Here is a 21,120-nt window from a genome sequence, read left to right as displayed (position 1 = left end):
GAGAGGGAGAGGGAGAGGGAGAGGGCTTATTTCTCTAAGAATCTTTCAACTGTTTTCTTGTAGAAAATTCTTAGTGTTTGAGGTGAAAGAGAATTTGAGTGCATTAGGAGCCAGGAGAAAATCTCATAGGAGGAGCCACAGAACCGGGAGAGCTGAGATACCCATCCCTGCCCGGGTCCCTATTGTCAGGGCATTTGTCAGGGACAGGTAAAGAAAGGAAGACAGCTTCCTACTAAAGCACTTTCTAGAGTTAATGACAACAAGCCTGGTTTGCCTCCCTGGTTGCCACCTTCTCAGTCATCTTTCCTAGGTTCTTCTGTTCCCAGACCCTAAGGACTGCTATGCCTCCGAGCTCAGATTTGTAGCTTCCAATGCATTCACTAACGACTCCTGATTATCATTGACAGGAAATTTCTAAGTATTTAATCTTATAACTTTTTCTTTTAAAAGAATAAATATTAATTTAATTATTTTAATTAAAATTAAATTATTGATTTATAAATTAATATATTGTATAATACACTGTAATAGTAAATTAAATAGTTAAATTAAATAAATAATTGATGGCTCAGCAAGTGCTTGCTGCCAAGGTCTATGCCCTGAAAGCTTGCCATTTTGGCTAGGCTGACCAATGGACTCTTAGAATCCACTTGTCTCTGTCCTCTCTGATGGGATTATAGACACTGACAGCCTTGCCTACCTTCTCACTTGGGGCCTGGGGATTTGAACTCAAGTCCTCATGCTTGAAGAGCAAGTGCTCTTACCCAATGAGCCATTTTCTCAGCTCCCCCAAATGGAATTCTTGATTTCTGCCTTTAGCAATGTATTTAGCTTCTAATCTTTATCACAACAAACATTTCCACTAACCACTTGTTAAAAAGTATTCATGAGTTAAACCTGACTTCTCAATTTTCTTAAATCCTTAATTTCAACTGACAGGCCACTCCTATCCATTATGCCCTGAAAAACTAGTTTACCTTCTTTAACTCCCCCCACTCTCATTTTCCCTGTCATCATCAAGCATTAAATATTATACAATAGTTATTGTCATGTGTATTTCATGTACATAGTTCACCAAAACCCTGAGAGATGGGGATTGTTGGATATGTTGTAAAGTGGGTAAAAGAGATTACAGTATCTTTTCAATGGAGCACTGGCATCATCCAGCACCTTGTGTAGGGGTGGTCTAACTCTTGGGATGTCTTTAGATAGTTATTTTGTAACTCCATAGAGGTAGACATTTCCTTAAAAAGGGTTGGTGATGACACAGATGTTTCTTGTCCATAATTATGCAAATTTTTCCTGTCAGTGTTAATGGTTTTGTCTTCTGGAAAGGAATCTTTTTAGGTCCAACTCTCTATTTGGATTGATGAACTTCCTGAATAATTCATGAATAAAGAATTTTGTTTGATATATTCACATCGTGTTTCATGATATTCTTAAAAATCATATTTTTGCACTGTTTATCTTCATACCAATGTCTAGATTGAGGCAAAGAGATCACCAGGGTCACAATGTTGGATTTACCATTGAGGTTAGACTGTCTGCCCAGTGAGCTCCAGGAATCTGACTCTCTAATGTGTGGATTGCAAACGTGTGCTAACATGCCGAGCTTTTTAGTCTGGAGAACAAATGATGCTTTTATGACAAGCACTTGATTGACCAAGCTATCCCCCTCCCCTTTTTTCTTCTTTTCTCTTCTTCTTTCTTGCCCCTTTCTTCCCTTCCTCTTTTCCTCCCTCCCTTCCTTAAGTACACAGGGTGACTTAGAGTACACTATGTTGTCACAGTCAAGACTGGCTTCAACTTGTGGCAACCTTCCTGTCTCAGCCTCCCAAGTGCTGGAGTATAGTGTGAGAGTGGTCATGCACAGCACAGTGTTTCATTTTCTGATGGTCATTACCTATCTTTCATAACTACAGGGTTTGGTTTATATTGGTGGATTTTTGGGTAACCAAGGAGCTTGAGCCAAATTTAAACTCTCTGCCAACTATACTTCTCTAAAACCTCATTGGAAAAACTGCTTTATAGAAGAAAGGATTTTAAGACAAATGCTGACATCATAATTTATACATGACTTTTTGGTCAAACATTGCCTTATCTTCCATCTACGTACTCAATAGAGAAGGCCTTGGAGCATTCTGGAACTCATCCAAGTTTACAGGGACTCATGGAGAGCCTTTATTGTTAGTTTAAATTTACTTTTAAAAAAACCTCAGCACATACAAAGTCTTTGTGTGAGAAAGTGATACGCCATTAACTGCACATAGCAGATAGGAACAAGGCCAAGTTACTCTCCTCACAGATGACAGAGAAAGACGTGGCGCTGCTTAGGCCACCTTCCTGTGCTTTTCTGGCGTGCAGGAATGAAGCCTGATTTGAAGGCTTGCTTTCTCTGTGGGGTCATATGCCTATCTATATCCCAAAGGGACTAGAGATGCCATGTGGCTGACAGCTATCAGTGCATCTGTGGCTCTCAGCTTAACACCACAATGAAAATTTAAATCCACACCAACCTCTGATAAAAATCTAAAGCCCTGTAAACTTAGAATACTCTGAGTGAACCACTTCTTCCAATGGAGGGGGATGCGTTTATCTTGAGTTTCTGTAAAGCTTTCTTTCCTCTCATTCAACAAGTTTGGCAAAGCTTTCCAATGAAAAGTTCAGTTCATTAAAAAATGACCTTAATGGACTTAACATATATTGGTGGTGACAGGGTCCATACTTTATTTTGGCACACAAGGACCCTATTAATTTATCTTTGTCACTCTCTAGGGCTCAGCTGAGCAAGAGCTCAGAGTTAGCTTTCTGAAGGCAGCAATAGTGGTGACGGTGGAGTGGCCGATGGATACAGGACTTCTTGGATTGCAATGAAGGCCCTCACTGACCACATAAAATGGCTCTGTCTGTGCTTTTGGCTTCGTTATTGATTTCGCTGTCTCTGTGCATGCTGGGAGCAATCCGCGGGGATTATGTGTATTAACTCAGGGTAGACGGAGGCTGCTCTTCCACAAGAGCAGTTTTCATATCCTTTTTGCTGTGTTCTACAATTTTCCATACATTTCTTTAGTTAAACAGAAGTAACTACCGTCTATATGTTAGAACAGACGGTAGTAAAAGTGTGGGGCCCGTGAGTCTTTAAAGGACTTCCAAAGTACAGAGGAGGGGCAGGAAGATGGTGTACCGTGAGAACCGTAAGCTGAGGTTCAGGTTAAACCCTGTGGTTCCTAAATGTCTTCAGAGCAAGATATATTTATAATGGGTGATTATAATATATTTTTTAACTTTCTTGAAGTTTCTCTGGGGAGACAAATGGTTTGAGGACAGGTTTAGTTATGGCTACAGGTAATATGTTAATCCTCATAACCTGTATGGTGTAGAGAACACAATGTTCAGTTTACAAATGAGGAAACGGAGGTTTGTAGGATTCAGTGCTTTGCTCAGTCATTGCTGAGACCCCAGATGCGTCCTACACTTCAGTACTGTGCCCTGTTGCTCTGTGTGGAGAGATGGTTAGATGGTTTTTAATCCTTGGTCCAAACGGCTGCATCCATGCTAAGGGCATCTGAGTACATAGCTCCACTCCTTAGCAACTCATACGTGGCAGCTGGATGTGCTTGAGAAAGAAGAGTTTACGAAACCATGAATTTTTTAGTCACACAGGTTTTCCTCATCGAGAAACAAAGGGTGACAGAAATGTGTGATCATATCTTCCTTTCCAAAACAATAATTTTGACATTAATGCCAGGTTCAAATAAAATCTATCTGAAACTTCCAACTACTGGTTCATAAGAACATTTCCTTCCAACCCTCACAGTGTATATATTAATTTAATCTATCCATTTCTATTATTTGTGTACTAAGACATATGAGCTTAATTATTCTGGTATTTTAGATCAAAGGTAGATATAATTCTAACATAGAGAGTACAGAACTGGAGTTCTAATATCAATCATACTGCACACATACCAAAAACATCAAGTAACATTGCTTTTTTTGTTTATGATTTTTGATTTATTTATGTATGAGGGTTTCATTTGCATGCATGTATGTGTACCACATGTGTGTCTGGTGGTCACGAAGGTCAGAAAAGAGGATCAGATCCTCTGGGTCTGGGGAATCAAATCTAAGTCCTCTGGAAGAGGAACAAGTGCTCTTAATTGCTGAGCCCCAATGGAAATTCTTAAATCATGTAGAACCCATTTATTTAATCTGTGGATACTCAGCCAATATTCAAATTTGAGTCATAATTTTATTGCTTCTGTGACGACAGTAGTCAGATGGTTCTTTCTTTTAAAACACTTATTGCTATTTCTTACATGTATGGGTGTTTTGTCTGCATGTACATCTGTGCACTACACGTGTGTCCCTGGTGCCCGTTGAAGCCAAAAGAGGGCCTCTGATTCCCTGGGACTGGAGTTACAGACAATTGTGAGCTGCCATGCAGGAGCTTGGGATTAAGCTTAGGGCCTCTGGAAGAGCAGCCAGGGCTCTTAACCACTGAGCCATCTCTCCAACTCCAACCCCGAGTCTTCTTGAGAGTAAAGCACTGTTAGGTGACTTTTGAAATATCCGCATTTACCAGAAAGTCACTATGCTGAGCTGGTGGCTCATGGGTCAGTTTTGGGTCCTGCTATTGGAGGCATGAGCAGTGAGCAGGTGCCGTATGCTCTTCCAAAGTGATCGTGAAACGCATTATTAGACAATGTGCATCGAAGGTCTGCTACTCCAGGAAATATGCAGGGTAGGGATAATTTTGGTAGATGAGGATGAGGCCAGAAAGGGAGGAGCTGAAGAGAGGACAAGATATGGGAACTTAACGATGTCTGCTCAGGGTAAAACATTTGCTGACTGCACACCAGTTCCTGGAACTGAATGCTGGATTCATGCTTTCTCACCCCATGCTTCTAATGCTCGATCTGCTGTTGCTCCAGCATCCCCCTATAATGTACTACTTAATTTCTTGATATTATATAACATGAGTCTTGATTTTTAACGTATGTCTATTTCTATTCATAGAGAAGATAGTCGGTGGCATGAGAGATGGCTTAGTCATTAAAGATTAAGGCTCATAACCAAAAAGACAAGAGCAGAGCCTCCTTGTTACTTTCCATGGCCTGAGCTTTATAAAGAGAACATAACTCAAGTACTTTGCGTTGAGAATATAAACAATATTGCTGTCAAGCCCTTCACTGATGTTTGATTCTCTATATATACTTTGGGGAAATATATGAATTCATGCCACATAGCTGAGATTTCTAGCCATTTTTTTTAAAAAAGTATACCTTCTTAAGTGCTAAGAAATTTCCATTATCTAACAACTTCATAGAGTATAAATATTAACTAACTATATAGAATTATAGTCCCATACATACTGAAATGCTGTTTCCCACAAGATAAACAAGGCACATAAGGACTGTAGAATCATCATGGGGACTCTCACTGGTCCTTCTGTTTATACCTAAATCCTGTGGGTTCTATTCACACAGCTGTATGACAAGAATTTCCCTTTGTTTCTTATGCAATCGGCCCCATGGCTAACCTGATGCCATCTGGCATCCAGATATCATTGCTGCTTTCTGACTGCTTGACTTTCTTTTTTTCCCTTCTGGCTCATGTCAGGTTTACTTCTGATAATACATGTAAGGCCTGGTTATTACAGTGAAGCTTCCAAATGGCTTGCTAACCAAAAGAATTGACTGAAAATCTACAAAGATAAAACTCAAGAATTTTACACTCCAAGATGAGGAAGAAGTGCTACCTGATTTTACTGTATCTGGCTTTCCACCTGGTGAATGCCAGCTATTTAATGAGGGGATGCTTGATTCATATTATTATTAATACTTATATTAATATGTGGGCTACATTGAAAGGACATTGTTCACCATTGCTTGCTTTGAACTACCATGGAAAAACTACCAGGAACTGAAACGTACATGGGAAGAACTGAGCTATTAGTCCTTGCTTTTTCTCTATGTGAAATGCCTTCCTTTAGACACTTCAAAGTCTAAATGACAAAGTCAGAGTGCCCTGTGCACCTGTGTCATGCTTTTGTTTGTTGTAAATATATCTCCTTTGACAATTCCCCTCTAGGACATTCAGCGGTGCTTTACTGCTTGAAGGAGGTTAAGGAGATCTACAGAGTTTAATTAGAGGTTTGTTTTCTTTTTTTTTAATAGTGTGGATGGGAGGTTATGTATCCAAGCAAGGGCCACTGATCAATGGTTACATCACTAAAGAAAATGTTAACAGCCACTGTTAACAGCCACTAGTCTTTCAAGGAGTAGTGGGGCTGCATAGCTCTCTCCCCTATCATGATGGAATGTTGATTGGCCCAGCCATGTTTCAGTCTCCTGAAGCCAGTCACACCTATGGCGAGTTCATGGGTGCAATGGCTGTGTCCTGTCTACATACCTCAGCACCCTCCAGCTCCTATAATCTTTCTATCCCCTTGTCCTCTGTGCTCTCTGAGATTTGGAGGGGGTGATTCAGCTGCATCCTTTAGAGCAAATATTTCTTCTCATTCTTCAGCTCACAACCTCGGAGACAGGTTTGTTTTACTGTTTTTATCTTCATGACTGTCTAGGATGGGTTTCATTCATGAAAACCCCCACTAGGCTTACGTTTTGGTTTGATGCTTGGACTGTATTTGCATTGCATTTCAATGGGATAGAGAGAGATACCTGGTTAAAAGATTCTTACTGGGACTGGGCAGATGCTCAGGGTGTAGAGGGCTTCCTGTTCTTCCAGAGGATCCAAGCGTGGCTCCCAGAATCCATACCAGAAGACTTTTTATCAAGTGTCTTTCCTGGCATGGCTTCTATCTGATGGTCTCTGAGGATACCTGCTCTCACACCACCCCGCATACTTGAAATAATTTTCTAAAACTGGACTAGGGAGAAAGCATAACAGGCAAGATCACTTTCCGCTCTACCAGAAGACCCAGGCTTGGCTTATAACACCCAAGTGGTGGTTCATAACTCTGGTTAACTCCAGGTCCAGGGAGTCTGGCTCCCTTTCTCACCTCTAAGGATAAGGGGCACACAATACACAGATATACATATAGGTAAAATACTCATACACATAAAAAAAAAGATTTGGCTCTTTGTAGCCAGGATAATTGGTTAAAAATGTGTCTGGGGGAAAATAGTCTACCATAGAGGCATGGATTCCCGTAAGTGGGTTCACAGTTCCATTTCTGGATATAAAGATATGCGTTTGCCACAGTCCCTCTGCCTAAGATAGATCTTCCATTGTTTAGGAAAAATCCCTGATATCTTAAAAATGTTTATGTTTTGCTTCTGAAGGTGGAAGTGGTACATAGTAGGCCAGGTCTCTATCAGTGAGCTGCAAACTCTAGCCCTCTGGGAGATAGAATTGCGTTCACATAGTCCATGCAATGTTTAGGTTAGAAGATCCATGATGTGAGAACATTCTTGTGTTCAATATTTTACTTCTTTCTTGGCGATTCAGTTATTGGTCTTTTATCATAGATTTTCTCTAAACATAGAGATACTCACTTCCAACATACTTCTGGCTGGTGTTAAGCAACTTTCCCTTACATTTTGGGGTTATTAAGAGTATCTAACACTAAGTAAGGACATTTCATATGCTAAAGGATTAAGTACAGTGATATCCCTGTATTTATTTAACGAGACAGGCTGTTGATAATATTTTCTCTTTCCATATGGGAAAGCTGGTGACATTTGCTGCTTTCCTTCTCCCGAGCCTTCTGGAGCTGGTGCAGAAGATAACAGCTCTGGCTCTCTGTTCCCTCCAGCCCCAGAGCAGCCGTTCAGAACTGACAGCCGCAGCTTCTACACATTACCGTTTAATTTAACCAATGTGACTCTCTTCGGTGGGGGGAAGAAATGGTTTGCTGACAGTACATCATTTCTTTTCATTGCGCTTCGGAGAGTAATTATGGTTGTTACGCATATTTGGAAGCTTGTCTATGTGTTTTCTTTTTTAAAGAAAAAATTAAGACCATGCAGAATTATGTTTTTAAAATTCAAAATCAATTAAAAATGTGACACTTAAGACCTTTCTGAGGGCTCAGCACATTAAACATGTAAAATGTATTAAAATATGAAAAACATACAGCTTTCATTACCTAATTCTACAGCTGTCATTTATTTCATTTTCGTATTAATGTAATTGTTGTCCTGAACATAACTGTATACATTTCCTTTGCATTAAATTGGCACTCCAATTATAATCTACTTCAATTCAGATTAATCACACCAAGATGGCAATTCCATTACATGAAGGGTGAAATTTAATGGCTTAATTTTATATGGCTATAATTTCAATGGCCAAAAGTGTGTTTAGCTGCTTTAGGGGTTTTATTAAAATTAAGCATAATGCACCTTAATTGGAACATTCATGGAAAATACATATCATAAAGTATGCACAATCATGGTCTATGAAATGCTTCTGCATAAGCATAATTCCACTTTCAGGTTTCACTGGAGCAGTATCGACTAATCAGAAAGAAGTATAATTATGGATGCAATATGCTTTTATTTAGTTTCAACTTTGTTCCATTATTTGACATTAGTCACAATGCAATGTTCCAGACAGATATGCCTTACACCAGATGGCAGAACCTAGTGTGTAAGGAGAGCAGATTATTTATATAAAAAATACACGGTTGGTTGGAAACATGTTTAACCATAGAGTACACATGAGGATTAACCAGGGCTGGTGACGTGGCACTTTCCTATGTCTCAGATAGAGCCTTAGTAGAAGCAGAGTTAATGAGCCTGACATCCTCCTCAGCAATGAGGTCTGCCAAACTAGGTCCTGCCTGGGGAATTACAGCCTGGCAGGAGGAGGACAGGAATGTCTTCATCTATTTGGTTAGCGTTATGACCATCAGCCACCGTCTCTCTCCCACAGTTCTCCCACCTTCCGTTACTTTATTATTTTTTTTTTACTGTAATAACTTTAAGGTAAACAAGTACTTTATGTTTAACTTAATTGTTCTCTTAAGTAAAAAACATGGTATCCAATTATGTACTTTTTTTTTAGTTTTTATTTTTTGACTTCTGGAAAATCAAGCACTGTGGTACAATTAATTTGCAAGTGACCATTGAATTCCTGAGATTTCTTGAAACTCAGGAGCACAATTTTACATCTTAAAAAATCTTATCAGCTTTAGATTCAAGCAGGATAATTTGGAGAAAACTGTGTTTGAATATCTTCATTTATATCACTAGTAAAATTTACACTTTGACTTGAATTTGAAAAGTCTATGATGTGCTGTGTGCTCTCCCGAAAATTCTGAAGACTGGGTCACATGTCTTATACATCCATATATGTCCTAGTGTCTACATTAAAGTAACTGAGAAAGGCTTTGAGCTGTGGAATGACTTTGCCATGTACGGAATGGATCAGTAAAGTATTCTTCCTTGTGCAGAAACAGTACAGAAAATGTGCCTGTCAGTGTTCTCTGGTGGAATCAGTGTATACAGATCCACCATTCAATCTGTTTTCTCTTTCTCTTCTGTGTTACTTTTCTGAAGTCTGGTCAATCTGTACCTATTGGTTAAGATTTCATGGTGTACAAACAGAACCCATATGGGACCCTAAGTAACTGTGGAAGAACCACAATCTTTCCAGTGACAAGGTAAAGCTACTACATGCCTTTTACCTTTACATATATTTTATTTCCTCCTAACATTTTGTGAATAGCTGTACTATAAAGCTCAAGGATAAGGAGAGTGGAATACTGCCCACACTTTCATATCAAATCAATCTGTCTGTCTTTCCTTCCTTCCATTCATTCACATATCATCCACGTATCCATCCATGCATCCATGCATCCATGCATCCATGCATCCATGCATACATACATACATACATACATACATACATACATACATACATAATTGTACTGGGGATTAAACCCAGAGCCTTGCATATACCAGGCAAGCAAGTGCTCTACCACTGAACCACATCTCCAGCCCATCTAACCTCTTGTTATATTATCAGTCTGGGATTTTTCACCTCTGGCTCCTTGCCAAAGGTAAAGAATTTAGAGAAGAAGCACCTCATTTGTATCTCCCTGTCAGGCAAAACTGAAACACACTTCTCTTCCTACGAGAATGTGAGAAACTTGTAAATCTCATTTGGATGCAATCAACATTTTGACCAACATTTCGCAACAGATCCATCTCTCATTGAGAATCCCAGAGGGCTCACGTCCCTTTGGGATATAGATTAGAATCTAAAAAGCCACAACAGTGAAACCCCACTAATTCCGTTCAGGGGATTCCCCATACTGAACTTACGAAGGCTCTTCAGACACGGCAGCTTCTTCTTCTAGCTCCTGGGCTTGCTTGAACCATGGCAGTTTGGCCTCTATTGGAAGTTTCTCTGAGAAAAAGTACAGTGGGAAGAGAAGAGATTAGAAAGTAGCTGAGAGTTCAGGGCAGTTCTTCATTCTCAGTACTTTGTAGTTTTGCTACATATGTAAAAGTCGTGCTGATAACTGCCAATGATTACTGTTGGGGCAAGTAGTTATTTCTGAGGATGGTTGTATCAAGAAGACTTGCCAGTGGATTTAAAGATTTCCTAACACTAGTGTCTATGCACACGCTTCTCTCCTCTATATTGAACTGCAAAGTCCCCTTTTCTATGCATGTCCCTGTTTGAAGCACTGACAACTATACAGAGAATCAACAAAGCTCCTTTGACACCTTTTAAACATAAAACACAATAGATGATAGTGTGGTGTGTTATAATTGTTTTGCTTTGTAGCTAAATGTTGCATTATATCAAAATCAAACAAACTACCATGTTGAAATTTGTAAACCATCGTTTTAAAGTTCTGACTTATTCAATATTACTCCTAAGGTTCAGTAGCAATGGAAGTTTATACAACTGAAGGCCCATAAACTGTGATTTGATGTGTTGTACCTATTCATCTAGCTTTGGGCAAACGACTCAAACAAGCTTCTTAAGTGCTTCCTGGGGAAAATGTGGAGGAGCCAAAGAACTAGGGAGGTTCTAACTGTTCCTATAGAACTAACTGCCAAGATTCTCATCTTTGACATATTTATTAAGGTCATTTCTGGGCATGTTTGCCTTTATAGTATGAACCAGTGAAGCTCCGTCACCATTTTATAACGTATAATTGCAAAGATGAAAGAAATATGTCCACATACGCATGCACCATGGACTAATGTGGTATTTTAACAATGCTTAGAGAGTCAGGATCACCACTTAGTTGTGAAAAATCCAGACTTCGTTCTTGATTGTTAACTGTAGACTGAATTTTCTTCCCTCTAAAGCTGTTTGGTAAAGATAGAGCTAATAGGTCATAGGCTATTTGTAGTTGGGTTTTCATTACCTGTCTTCTATTTGTAGCCATCACCTAGAAGTATATTAAGAAATGCATGCATGATTGGCTCACAGGTGTGGGACACCTGCACATGCAGCATTCTATAACTCCACCATTCACCCTAGTGACAGGACAGCCAGTGGCCAGCTTGGCACCAACAGTAGACTTGTAATACTCCGCTACTGTCTTGCATCCATGAGTGCCTGTGGCCATCTCATCTGATATTTGAAAACATTAATGAAAGTCCACTTAAATCTGGAGAAAACCTAACATGTGGTAGGGAGCAGGTTAAGAACCCTATTATACAATAGCTCTTGTAACCCTTTCATGGGCTTCACATACATTCTAGTATTTTCCACATCTTACAGATGAGTAAACTTAGACTTAGATATTATTAAGAATAATTAGGATTTCTGATATTTCCTTTTGTTTTCCTTTTAGATTAGATTATTAAGAGCTCACGATGCTACTCATTCCAATGATGAGTAAATCGTAGAGCTACCACATGGCTGATTTTCCTAGAAATGTAATGTCTCAAAGAAGTGATACGAAGAAAGAAATGACGACTGCGCTTGGCATTCAAGGATATAAGAACACATCATAGAGAATTCTGAATATCCAAATGGTTTGTGTTTCTGAGTTTTCCTGTTTCATTGGCACACTAACACACTAACACAGAAATCAGATCAATATTCACACTTATCTGAATGGCCCAGTATAAGTATAATGCCTCTTGCTTAAGGGGATTTTTTTCTAAAGATTTTAAAAATGGAATCATTTTTGACATCTATTAAATTCAAATAAATGTCACAGTTCTATTTTTATTATACTTCTGCAATGCAGTCTCATTACATTTTCAATACAGAAAGTGGGTTTTTGCTTCCTCTGTTTGAGGCCTGTGACTTCCCACCATATGTCAGGCTCAGTAAAGTAGAAACATTTGGATTCCTTGTCTTTAAAAGCAAGAAATGTGGATAGCAAATTACACACATATATGTACATATATGTATATATATTATATACACACTTGAGTGTATATATGAGTACATATGAATAATATATATGAATGAAATAATGAAAAACATTATTTTACATAAAAATAAAAATATTGTAAAATAAAACAAAAACCATTTGAAAATATGAAAAGGAATAATCAAGTCTTCTTAATATAGTCTAAGTTATAAAGTCTCTTAGAACTTTTGAGATATTTTAAAATAATCCAAGAAAACTGGAGTTTCCTGACTATCCATTGTCACTGAGGAGGGGTGAAGGTCCCCTGTCCCGTTACCTCTGGGCTTGTAGCAGGGTGTGGGAATGATGCATTCTTCTTTTATGTGGGGCTTTGTTTTCGCACTGCAGCCTCCTGTGTGCATTCCACGGTGGTCAATGCAGAGCACCACACGGTATCTGAGGCCCTGGCCACAGGTCACTGTGCACTGGGAAGAGATGGTGAGAGAGAGAGAAAGAGAGAGAGAGAGAAAGAGAGAGAGAGAGAAAGACTCATAGGCAAAGCCCGATTTATATATTTAACTTTGCACCTAAGACTTTTATATTTCTTAAAAAGTAAAATTTCATACATATATTTCATATATATGAATATAAAAATATATATATATATATTCATCTCTATCTATCTCTATCATCTATATCTCTATTTGAGTTTTTCTGGTGGATTTAAACCACTTCTTACCAGTTATTAGATCTTTGTTCTTTTTGGGTTTCAGAGGTAGAGTCAGTTGAAAATTAACTCATCCCTTTAGATCTTTTAGGATATGACTAACTAGTGATTAGTTAGTTGGACTGTGTGTAAAGTACACTACCACAAAGGAGACATAAAGTTATAGTATGCTCAAGTTCAATTACCTGTACAACTTTATTCAGTTACTTTGTGCGTATCTGTCCAAACTATGAGAAACAATTACTCCTACAAGGATATTTAGAGATGTTAAAAAACCACCACAGTCTGCTTTATAATACAGGATTGAAAATGCAACTAATTATATTGAAATGGGGGGGTGCGTCATAGGAGCCCAGTCAATGGGCAGAGGGAGAGAGAATCTGGGGGAATTCTGCCAGCCTGCGGCAGGTCTGATGTAGGCAATGCCAGGCTTCTGAATCTATCCTCAGTCACTGGGCAGGGTGTGGTCATGTTTGTTACTGATTCTGTGGATAAGGACACAATGCTTTGCTTCCACATCTTTTTAACTCTTTCTCCATTTTTTTTTACTATGTAAGCAGCAAACCAGAATAGCCATCTCTCTCTCTCTCTCTCTCTCTCTCTCTCTCTCTCTCTCTCTCTCTCTCTCTCTGTGTGTGTGTGTGTGTGTGTGTGTGTGTGTGTGTGTGTGTGTGAACAACACTGGGGACTGAACCTGAACCTGGGGCCTTAGATACACTAGGCCTGTACCCTACTACTGAGTCATATCGTCTTATCACTTTTTAAAAGTTTGCTTTTGATTTTGACATAAGAGTTTACCTACACAGCCCAAGCAGACCTTGAGCTTGTAATCTTCTTGAGTAACTCTCTTACAGCACTGGAGTTACAGGCTTGAAGCACATGCCCAGCTAAGAATAATCTTTTCAGCTCAATTGTAGCAATGATGAAAACTAATGAAGGTAGCAATTTTGGTTTCAATAATTGTACTTCCTATCCACTTTTAACTATTGTGCTGTTTTCACTTCATACTTTTTATTTTCAGGGTATGTGTACATGGTTGCACTCTTTTGTTTTTACTATTCCCACCCATTTTACATAAGACAAAGTATAGTAAAAAATGCAGTCAACTGAGCTATCTTGTAGAGGCAGCTCTCACAGATTAAGGGTCATTCGACATCCCTAACTCTTAGAAGGGATTTGTTTCCCAAAAGGGAAGAGCAGAAGCCAGGCTAAAGTAACTTAAAGGAAGAGTAACAAATATTTGGTCATGTGGAATTGGGTCATTCCTCCTCCAGGAACTAAGAGGACAGGTTTTGAGACACCTCAGGTACAGAAGGCTGGTACTGTACAGGGTGATTGGTGGCTCACAAGGCCGAGAGGTAAGAGTGCACTTACTCTCCTAAGAAACAAAGAAAGAGGGCGCAGTTACCGGAGACCACTCCTGTGCCAGCCATTTAGGGCAGTCAAAAATGTTGCAGGGCTGCACGACTGGCATCTTTGGGGTGTACATGCATTTCCACTCTTCCACTGAAGTGACATGCCCCTGGATGTCCTCCTCCACACAGGAAACTGCCCGGCTCTGGATGCCCCCCCCACAGGAGGAGGAGCATGCGGTCCACGGGGTGGCCTCCCACCTACAGAAAGCAAGCGGAGTCATCAGGGCGGACATGCAAATTGCCAAACCTCCTTAGTGACCTGTCACACCAACCCCATGCCCTGGGTCGATCACTGGTTCTCTAGAGAATCAAAACTCTCTATTGGCTGAAATTTCATTAAGAGGGAAAGCTTTGACCTTGGCAAGAATGTTTCATAAACCTCGAATCTCTGCACAGTTTGGGGAGCAACCCACAGGATGTCTGGACTATCTATAACCTATCAACAATGGGAGTTCAATCTGCAGTCCTCTTTCTGTGGTTTCTGTGTACATGTATACTATGTATATATAACGCACATACATACATGTGAATGTACTTATGTATGTGTTAAAGTATAATTGTTTTGAACTAAATCTCAGCAAGTATTTCTGTGAAGACTAAAACAGAAAATAAGGAACTAATATCACTTCTGGATTTTTTTTTTAAATAGTAAAAACTCATACACAATCTCCCTATACAAAAAGCTTCTTCTCCCTCTTTTCTGAAACTGTCAGCTCCGGGATTCCACACACTCGGCACAAGCTACTCAGACTGTGCATCTGTAAGTTGAGGGGTAGGCGTGTCAATAACTGTGTAATTGCTTAGCTGGTGACAGACCCACAGATGTCCCCCAGTGTGGAACGCCTTGACTTGTAAATAAGCTTGGTTTCTGTTGAAAAGCTCATGGCAACTGCACAGAGTTATACTGCTAAGGCAGGAAAAAACAAGATTGCCAATGACGCTATCTATCTATCTATCTATCTATCTATCTATCTATCTATCTATCTATCTATCTATCTATCATCCATCTGTCTATCATCTATCTGTCTATCATCTATCAATCATCTATCTATCTATCATCTATCTATCATCTATCTGTCTATCATCTATCTATCAATCATCTATCTATCTATCTATCTATCTATCTATCTTCCTTCCTTCCTTCCTTCCTTCCTTCCTTCCTTCCTTCCTTCCTTCCTCTCTTTCAGTTTTGTGGCAATTGGGACTAGATTTAGACACATGGAACTCCTGTTCACAGCATCATGGGGTGGGCTGTGTGAGCTCTGCTCGTTTCTTACATGGACCTCGATAGTTAGAATTGCTAGGCCAGCTTAAGAGATTTTAAAGAATCATAAGAGATCTAATTTTAATGAAAGAGAACCCAAACAGCCCTGAGTTGACACAGTTTATTTGCTACATGTTAAAGTATCACACAGGTAGTCGGCAGCCTGTGGAAACTGTAATTACTCTGTAAGTAAGTTGCACGTATGTCGTGGACTTGATTTCTCTTCTGAAGGAGTTGGTAGGGGTTGAGGATTTAGCTCAGTGGTAGAGCGCTTGCCTAGCAAGCGCAAGGCCCTGGGTTCGGTCCTCAGCTCCGAAAAAAAAAAAAAACCTGAAGGAGCTGGTATAATAACATGCTCCCATGTTAGAGGCGTTTACGCTACATTCTGTCTGCACTGCTCAGGTTTAGGTGCGCGCCTTTGTCTCCACTTTCAACAGCCAGCGATGCTGCCAGATTCAGAATTTCCTCCCAGAACACACACAAAATGTTACTCTGGGGGAAGCTGAGGCTCTCTGACCCTTAAGAGATTGAATAAAAGTTATGTCAAGGGAATGATGAGCCTTTGCAGAGCTCTCCTTGCAAAAGGATCAGACAGCTCTATTCTTCAGGTAAATCTCTGCATGACTTCCTGCCAGAGGTGGAGAACAGGCCTCTGTCAGAGTGAAGATGGGCCCGATACATAACGATATACTCATGCTACATTTAATCTGACAGTGAAAAGGCAATATTTTGATGGCTATTTAATCACCTAGATGGTTGGAATTCTATACGGGAAAGCATTTTCTAACTGGCACTTTAAGACCTTGAAATTGTGTCTCCTATGAAAGGGAGAGTGATTAATTTTTGTCTCAACACTTGCCTTGACCGTGAGGCTTCCCTAATGAGTGTCTGTGCTCTTTTTCCTGTCACTGATCACAGAGAGACATGAGGATAACACGAGTTTGCAGATTCATAGCATGGCTTGAGCTTATGTGAACAGTATCATGTGATACCTCATGTCACAATGGGGCTGTGGGGGGTTTTAAAGCACAGTGTATTTAGGTATGTTAAATCTAGCAAGAGAAATGGCATTCTTTGTCAAGAGATATTAAAACAGGGACCAGGATGAATATTATGAATAAAGAAAGATAAATCCAAGAATCTTGTCTTAAAAGACCATTAAATAAATTGGCATGCCATATAATTATGCATACATGGATTTTAATTACCTTAAATCCACACTAGTTTAAGAATTTTTCAAAATTAAAAAGATATGAGTTCGTTGTCAGTCAAGATTAAGTTCATCATGATACATTGTTACATGGAGCTTTATGCTAAGTCTTAAAGGCAGAGGACAAGAAAGAACAACATAGAATGTATTAATTGGGTACCTTATCTATACTGGTCTGAAATCTATTTGAATGTTTTAAATAGTGGGGCTTTCTACCTCAACTGTCAAGGTGTTGCTATTTGAGAACTATGTGAACTTTGGTTCTGTTGAATGAGAACCTACTTATAGAAATAATGGCCATTTACTAGAAATTTGCTAGTGAAGTTGACTTTGTATCTTCAGAACTACTGGAAAACAGATGTCTTAGGGGCAACAAACACAGCCTGTTTGCTAACTGTCTTGTCCTTTTCTGCAGAAATGCACAAACACATTAAATAAATACACAGGACATGGTGCAAAAAAAAAAACCCAGCAAGTTGGACTGTGAACATTTGAGACAGCACTCGATTTTAGACACTCGAGGGAAGTTTTATACTATAAGAAGTCAAGACTCATATGAAAGGTTTACTTGCACAAGGGGTTAAAAGAAAAAATAATCATAGAAGATGACAGGAATCTAGAATTTCCTGAGAGGAGAAACATAAACTCAGTGCTCTTCACATTAATACCAAACTTTGCCATTGTTTTAAAATACATGGCTTTCCTCCATACAAACAAGGCACACACCGATGGAATATTGATTCTACAGACAAATGGAAATCAAGGAAAATCTTGGCTCAATTATATCTATCTTTGGATTCTTTCTATACATTGTGGAGGGGAAGACTTCTGGAAAAGATACCTAAGAAGCATTCTGAGGTCACTTATTGTCTTTATCAGTACAGTTACAGCATAGTGGGAGTCAGGAACCAGTGAGTTAGCCATTTAGTGACACATTTTGCACCAATGATATCTAGTGTCAATCAATCTCCCTTTGCACATGGCTCTGAGACCAGTGACCAGACAGGCTCCTGTCAGTCACTCGAAAATTTTCATTGGACACTGGACAACATTTAAATACCTGTATATGCATCTATACATGCATATTTGTGTGAACATGCATGGTTACTTCTCTAGGTGGTGGGTGTGTTTGCTGAGCTAGGACTAAGAGACTGAGGTCTCACTGGAGAGTGGAATTAGCATCTAATTAGATTCTAATACACAAGGAACTCAGAGACTATCAGTTACATTTGCTGAATTTTGCTGTTCAAAACATAGTTATTTTTTCCTGCATGTTTTAGTTTAGGATTTAGCAAACTGATGTAAATTATGTTAACTGTTCCTGGTCTCATAGAAACCCAGGACTCTAAGCAGCAGCTGATTCCCTGGGTGCCAAATTAGTAAAGAAAATAGCAAAGCCATTTAAAACTAATTCCAATTTCTGTTACCTGCAGAGCTATTTCCGATATGGCAAGCAATATGAATGACAATTATTTCTTAGCTTTTCTCAGCAACTCCAGCTTTCTCACAAATATAAAGATAGAAATGTCCTTCTGAAGTATCTGAATACCCCTTTTTTCCTAGTCTTTAAAATTATACTTTAACAAAACGATGTAGCAATTGACCTTTATGTGTTTAAAAACTTTACTCTGTAAAATGTTCTGAGCAATAAGGCCATGAAATATCCTTTAATTATAATTCCTCCAAAATAAAGAAGGGCACATGAAGCCCCTGTTAGAATAGCCACGTATCTGGAATTTTATACTCCTCGTGTAGTGATTGCACTCCAGGCAGTGTTTGTTTAGGTTAGCAATGGCTTTATAATGACCAGGCTTCTACCAAGAGGAGCCAGACAGGGAGTTAAAGAGGGAGTGAAGGGAAGACACAGCAGAGGCAGACATATTGCAGCTAATTAGACTGAGTTACTGTGCCCACTCCAATGAAATATCATTCTGTGATAATGGTTTCTGAATGACAAGCTTACAGTCTGAACAGGCCAGCATTATTCAAGAGGAGAGCTCAGAATGGATTTGCAAAGTTTACCATCTTCTATCTTACTCATAGAAAAACACAGAATCTATGGCTCTACATTTTCACATATACACACTGCAGCATCAGAAGACTGATCTGCTAATTCTAACATCAGGATGATTGATTTACGTACCGAGGAAGGGGATGGTAGAGGTCATAAGGCATGATCTGCTTGTATCCGTCACTGTTAGGAACAATAATGCCAACCCTCTGAGTAGAAGGTACACACAATAAAATAAACACTAAATGATTACATCATATACATTTCTATACAATTGCAAAACAACATACATAAATCATGTCTGGAAACAGCACTGAAACAGTTCGATATTTATGCTAGCAGTAGGCTAGGGGAAGGTCTTTGAAGACACTATTTTCTATAATTAGTCCTCTGATCCAAGCAGGAAATACGACTAGAAAGGGAGATGGTGAGAAACTTTGGCACCTCACCATTAGCTATGGCACAATAAGCTCATAAATGTTCTTTAATCCCCCAAATTATCCATCCTATGAGGTCATTATTATTATCATCATTATAAATGTTACTTCCAGATGCCCATGGAGCAATTACAGTTACTGTCTCACTTTTGATGAAAGAGAAAGCTATGTAAGCAGGAGGTTATGAACCACAGAACTGACAAGACTATAACATAACATCAGCAAATAGGCTTCTACTTCTGGCAGATCTAAAGGTTTACTAATACCTGGAAAGTAGCCACTTGGATGTTTCATAAAGGGGAGGGAGGAACTACCAAATGTTATAAGCAATACTTAGCAGGAGCAAACTCCCTACCAAAATGAAGTAACGAAACTGTTTACAAACATGAAAGTGTTTTTGTCTATAAAATGTTATACAGTGTTAATGGCTTTATCATGATGCTTATGACTGTTGCGGCTACCATTAAGACATTGGGAAACCTGTGTGGTTCGGACAAAGTAATGGCTAAAGAGCCACAAGAAAGGACACATTATATGCTGTGTGGCTGAAGAATGCACAAGAAAAGACAGCGCGGGCTGTGCTGAAGGTCTTCAGGTCCCCTACTACGTTTCCAAATTTCTTGATTTCAATACCTCCCATTGGTAAGACTGGCTTCTTGCTGAAGACTACAACCCCTGATGGTGAAACATGTCTTATTACTTAGGCTATTGAAGAAGAGGGCAAGGGCAGCTGAGCCTCCATCAAGAGTAGAATAGGAAGAGTGCTCAGTGCAGATGAAGAAACACGGAAGGGCACAAACAAAAGATGGCTTATTTCCATGTGGCAAGTGCTAGGGAGCCCCTCTCTTGAACATCAAGGAGATCTGTACATTCTGGTTGTATTTCTGGGATGCATGTGTATATATTTACACATCTACATAATCGTTAACATATATTCAGTATGTTTATACTTAAATCTAAATAAATAGATTTTCACTTTGACCCCATCACTTGACATGGGATGGTATTATACCCTTAGGGAATGGCTAGCACACCTAAGCTTTTGAGTAGAAAGATTGAGCTGGGCTTAGTATGGATCAGATAGCAAAAGCAAAAGAAAACAAAACGCTGACTGAAATTCATGAAAAGGAAGAAAGAAAGAGAGGACTGACTGGGAGGCCTTAAAACCCCAAGTAAAATAGAAGGGGATGCATGGGAGTATTTAGATGTGTTTCAGAGAAAATAGAGACAAGGCTGTAAAGACAGATTCCCTAGGATGAAGTGTTTATTTGCTTATTTACTTCACAGAGGGGCATTTTCTGTGTTTATTTGACTTTTTGAATTCATTTTTCTGATAAAATTTTCATGCTATGTAAATGAGTGAGCACATCTGTGTGCCTTTGCCTCACAGTGCTCATGAGAGTGATGCTGCCATGGGAATGCTCAGAATTGCATGAATCCTTAACACACCAAGGAAATGATTATCATATTAATGTTGCTTGGTTCTGGCTTTTGGAGTTCAATATCCCATTCTTTTCTACCTCTGATAAAAGCTTATTCCTGTTTTTTTTCCTTTTTGTTAGAAACTATTCCTTCTAAAAAAATTTTTTACATCTAATAATCAAGAGAACTTTTTCTTTTAAAATGGCAATATTTTAAAGAATGTCAATGTCTCAAAATTCTTTTAAAGCTTTGGACATGTACTACCATTTAATAGAAGCAAATTAGGCTATAAATCAAATAGTCAGAAGTTAGGTTTTACATAACCCTTGTATCTAT

The 21,120-nt window shown here is 39.1% G+C and overlaps 1 protein-coding gene across 5 annotated transcripts in view; it reads right to left on the bottom strand.

The window, feature by feature from the left end:
- Positions 1 to 21,120, bottom strand: part of Adamtsl1 (ADAMTS-like 1) — a 398,736-nt gene that overhangs the window by 172,598 nt on the left and 205,018 nt on the right. For 3 of the 5 annotated variants that reach the window (XM_087549777.1, NM_001431177.1, NM_001431178.1), the window contains 4 exon segments: positions 19,058 to 19,108; positions 14,434 to 14,638; positions 12,636 to 12,783; positions 10,296 to 10,380 (listed from right to left, as the gene is read on the bottom strand). In XM_087549777.1, the coding sequence (XP_087405903.1) occupies positions 10,296 to 10,380; positions 12,636 to 12,783; positions 14,434 to 14,638; positions 19,058 to 19,108 (489 nt within the window). 5 annotated transcript variants of the gene reach the window in all.

Source organism: Rattus norvegicus, chromosome 5 (assembly GCF_021556685.1).
Source record: "Rattus norvegicus strain SHRSP/BbbUtx chromosome 5, alternate assembly SHRSP_T2T, whole genome shotgun sequence".
Taxonomy (NCBI): domain Eukaryota; kingdom Metazoa; phylum Chordata; class Mammalia; order Rodentia; family Muridae; genus Rattus; species Rattus norvegicus.
The sequence above is the reverse complement of the archived record's forward strand: the minus strand, read 5'-3'. Positions and strand labels throughout refer to the sequence as shown.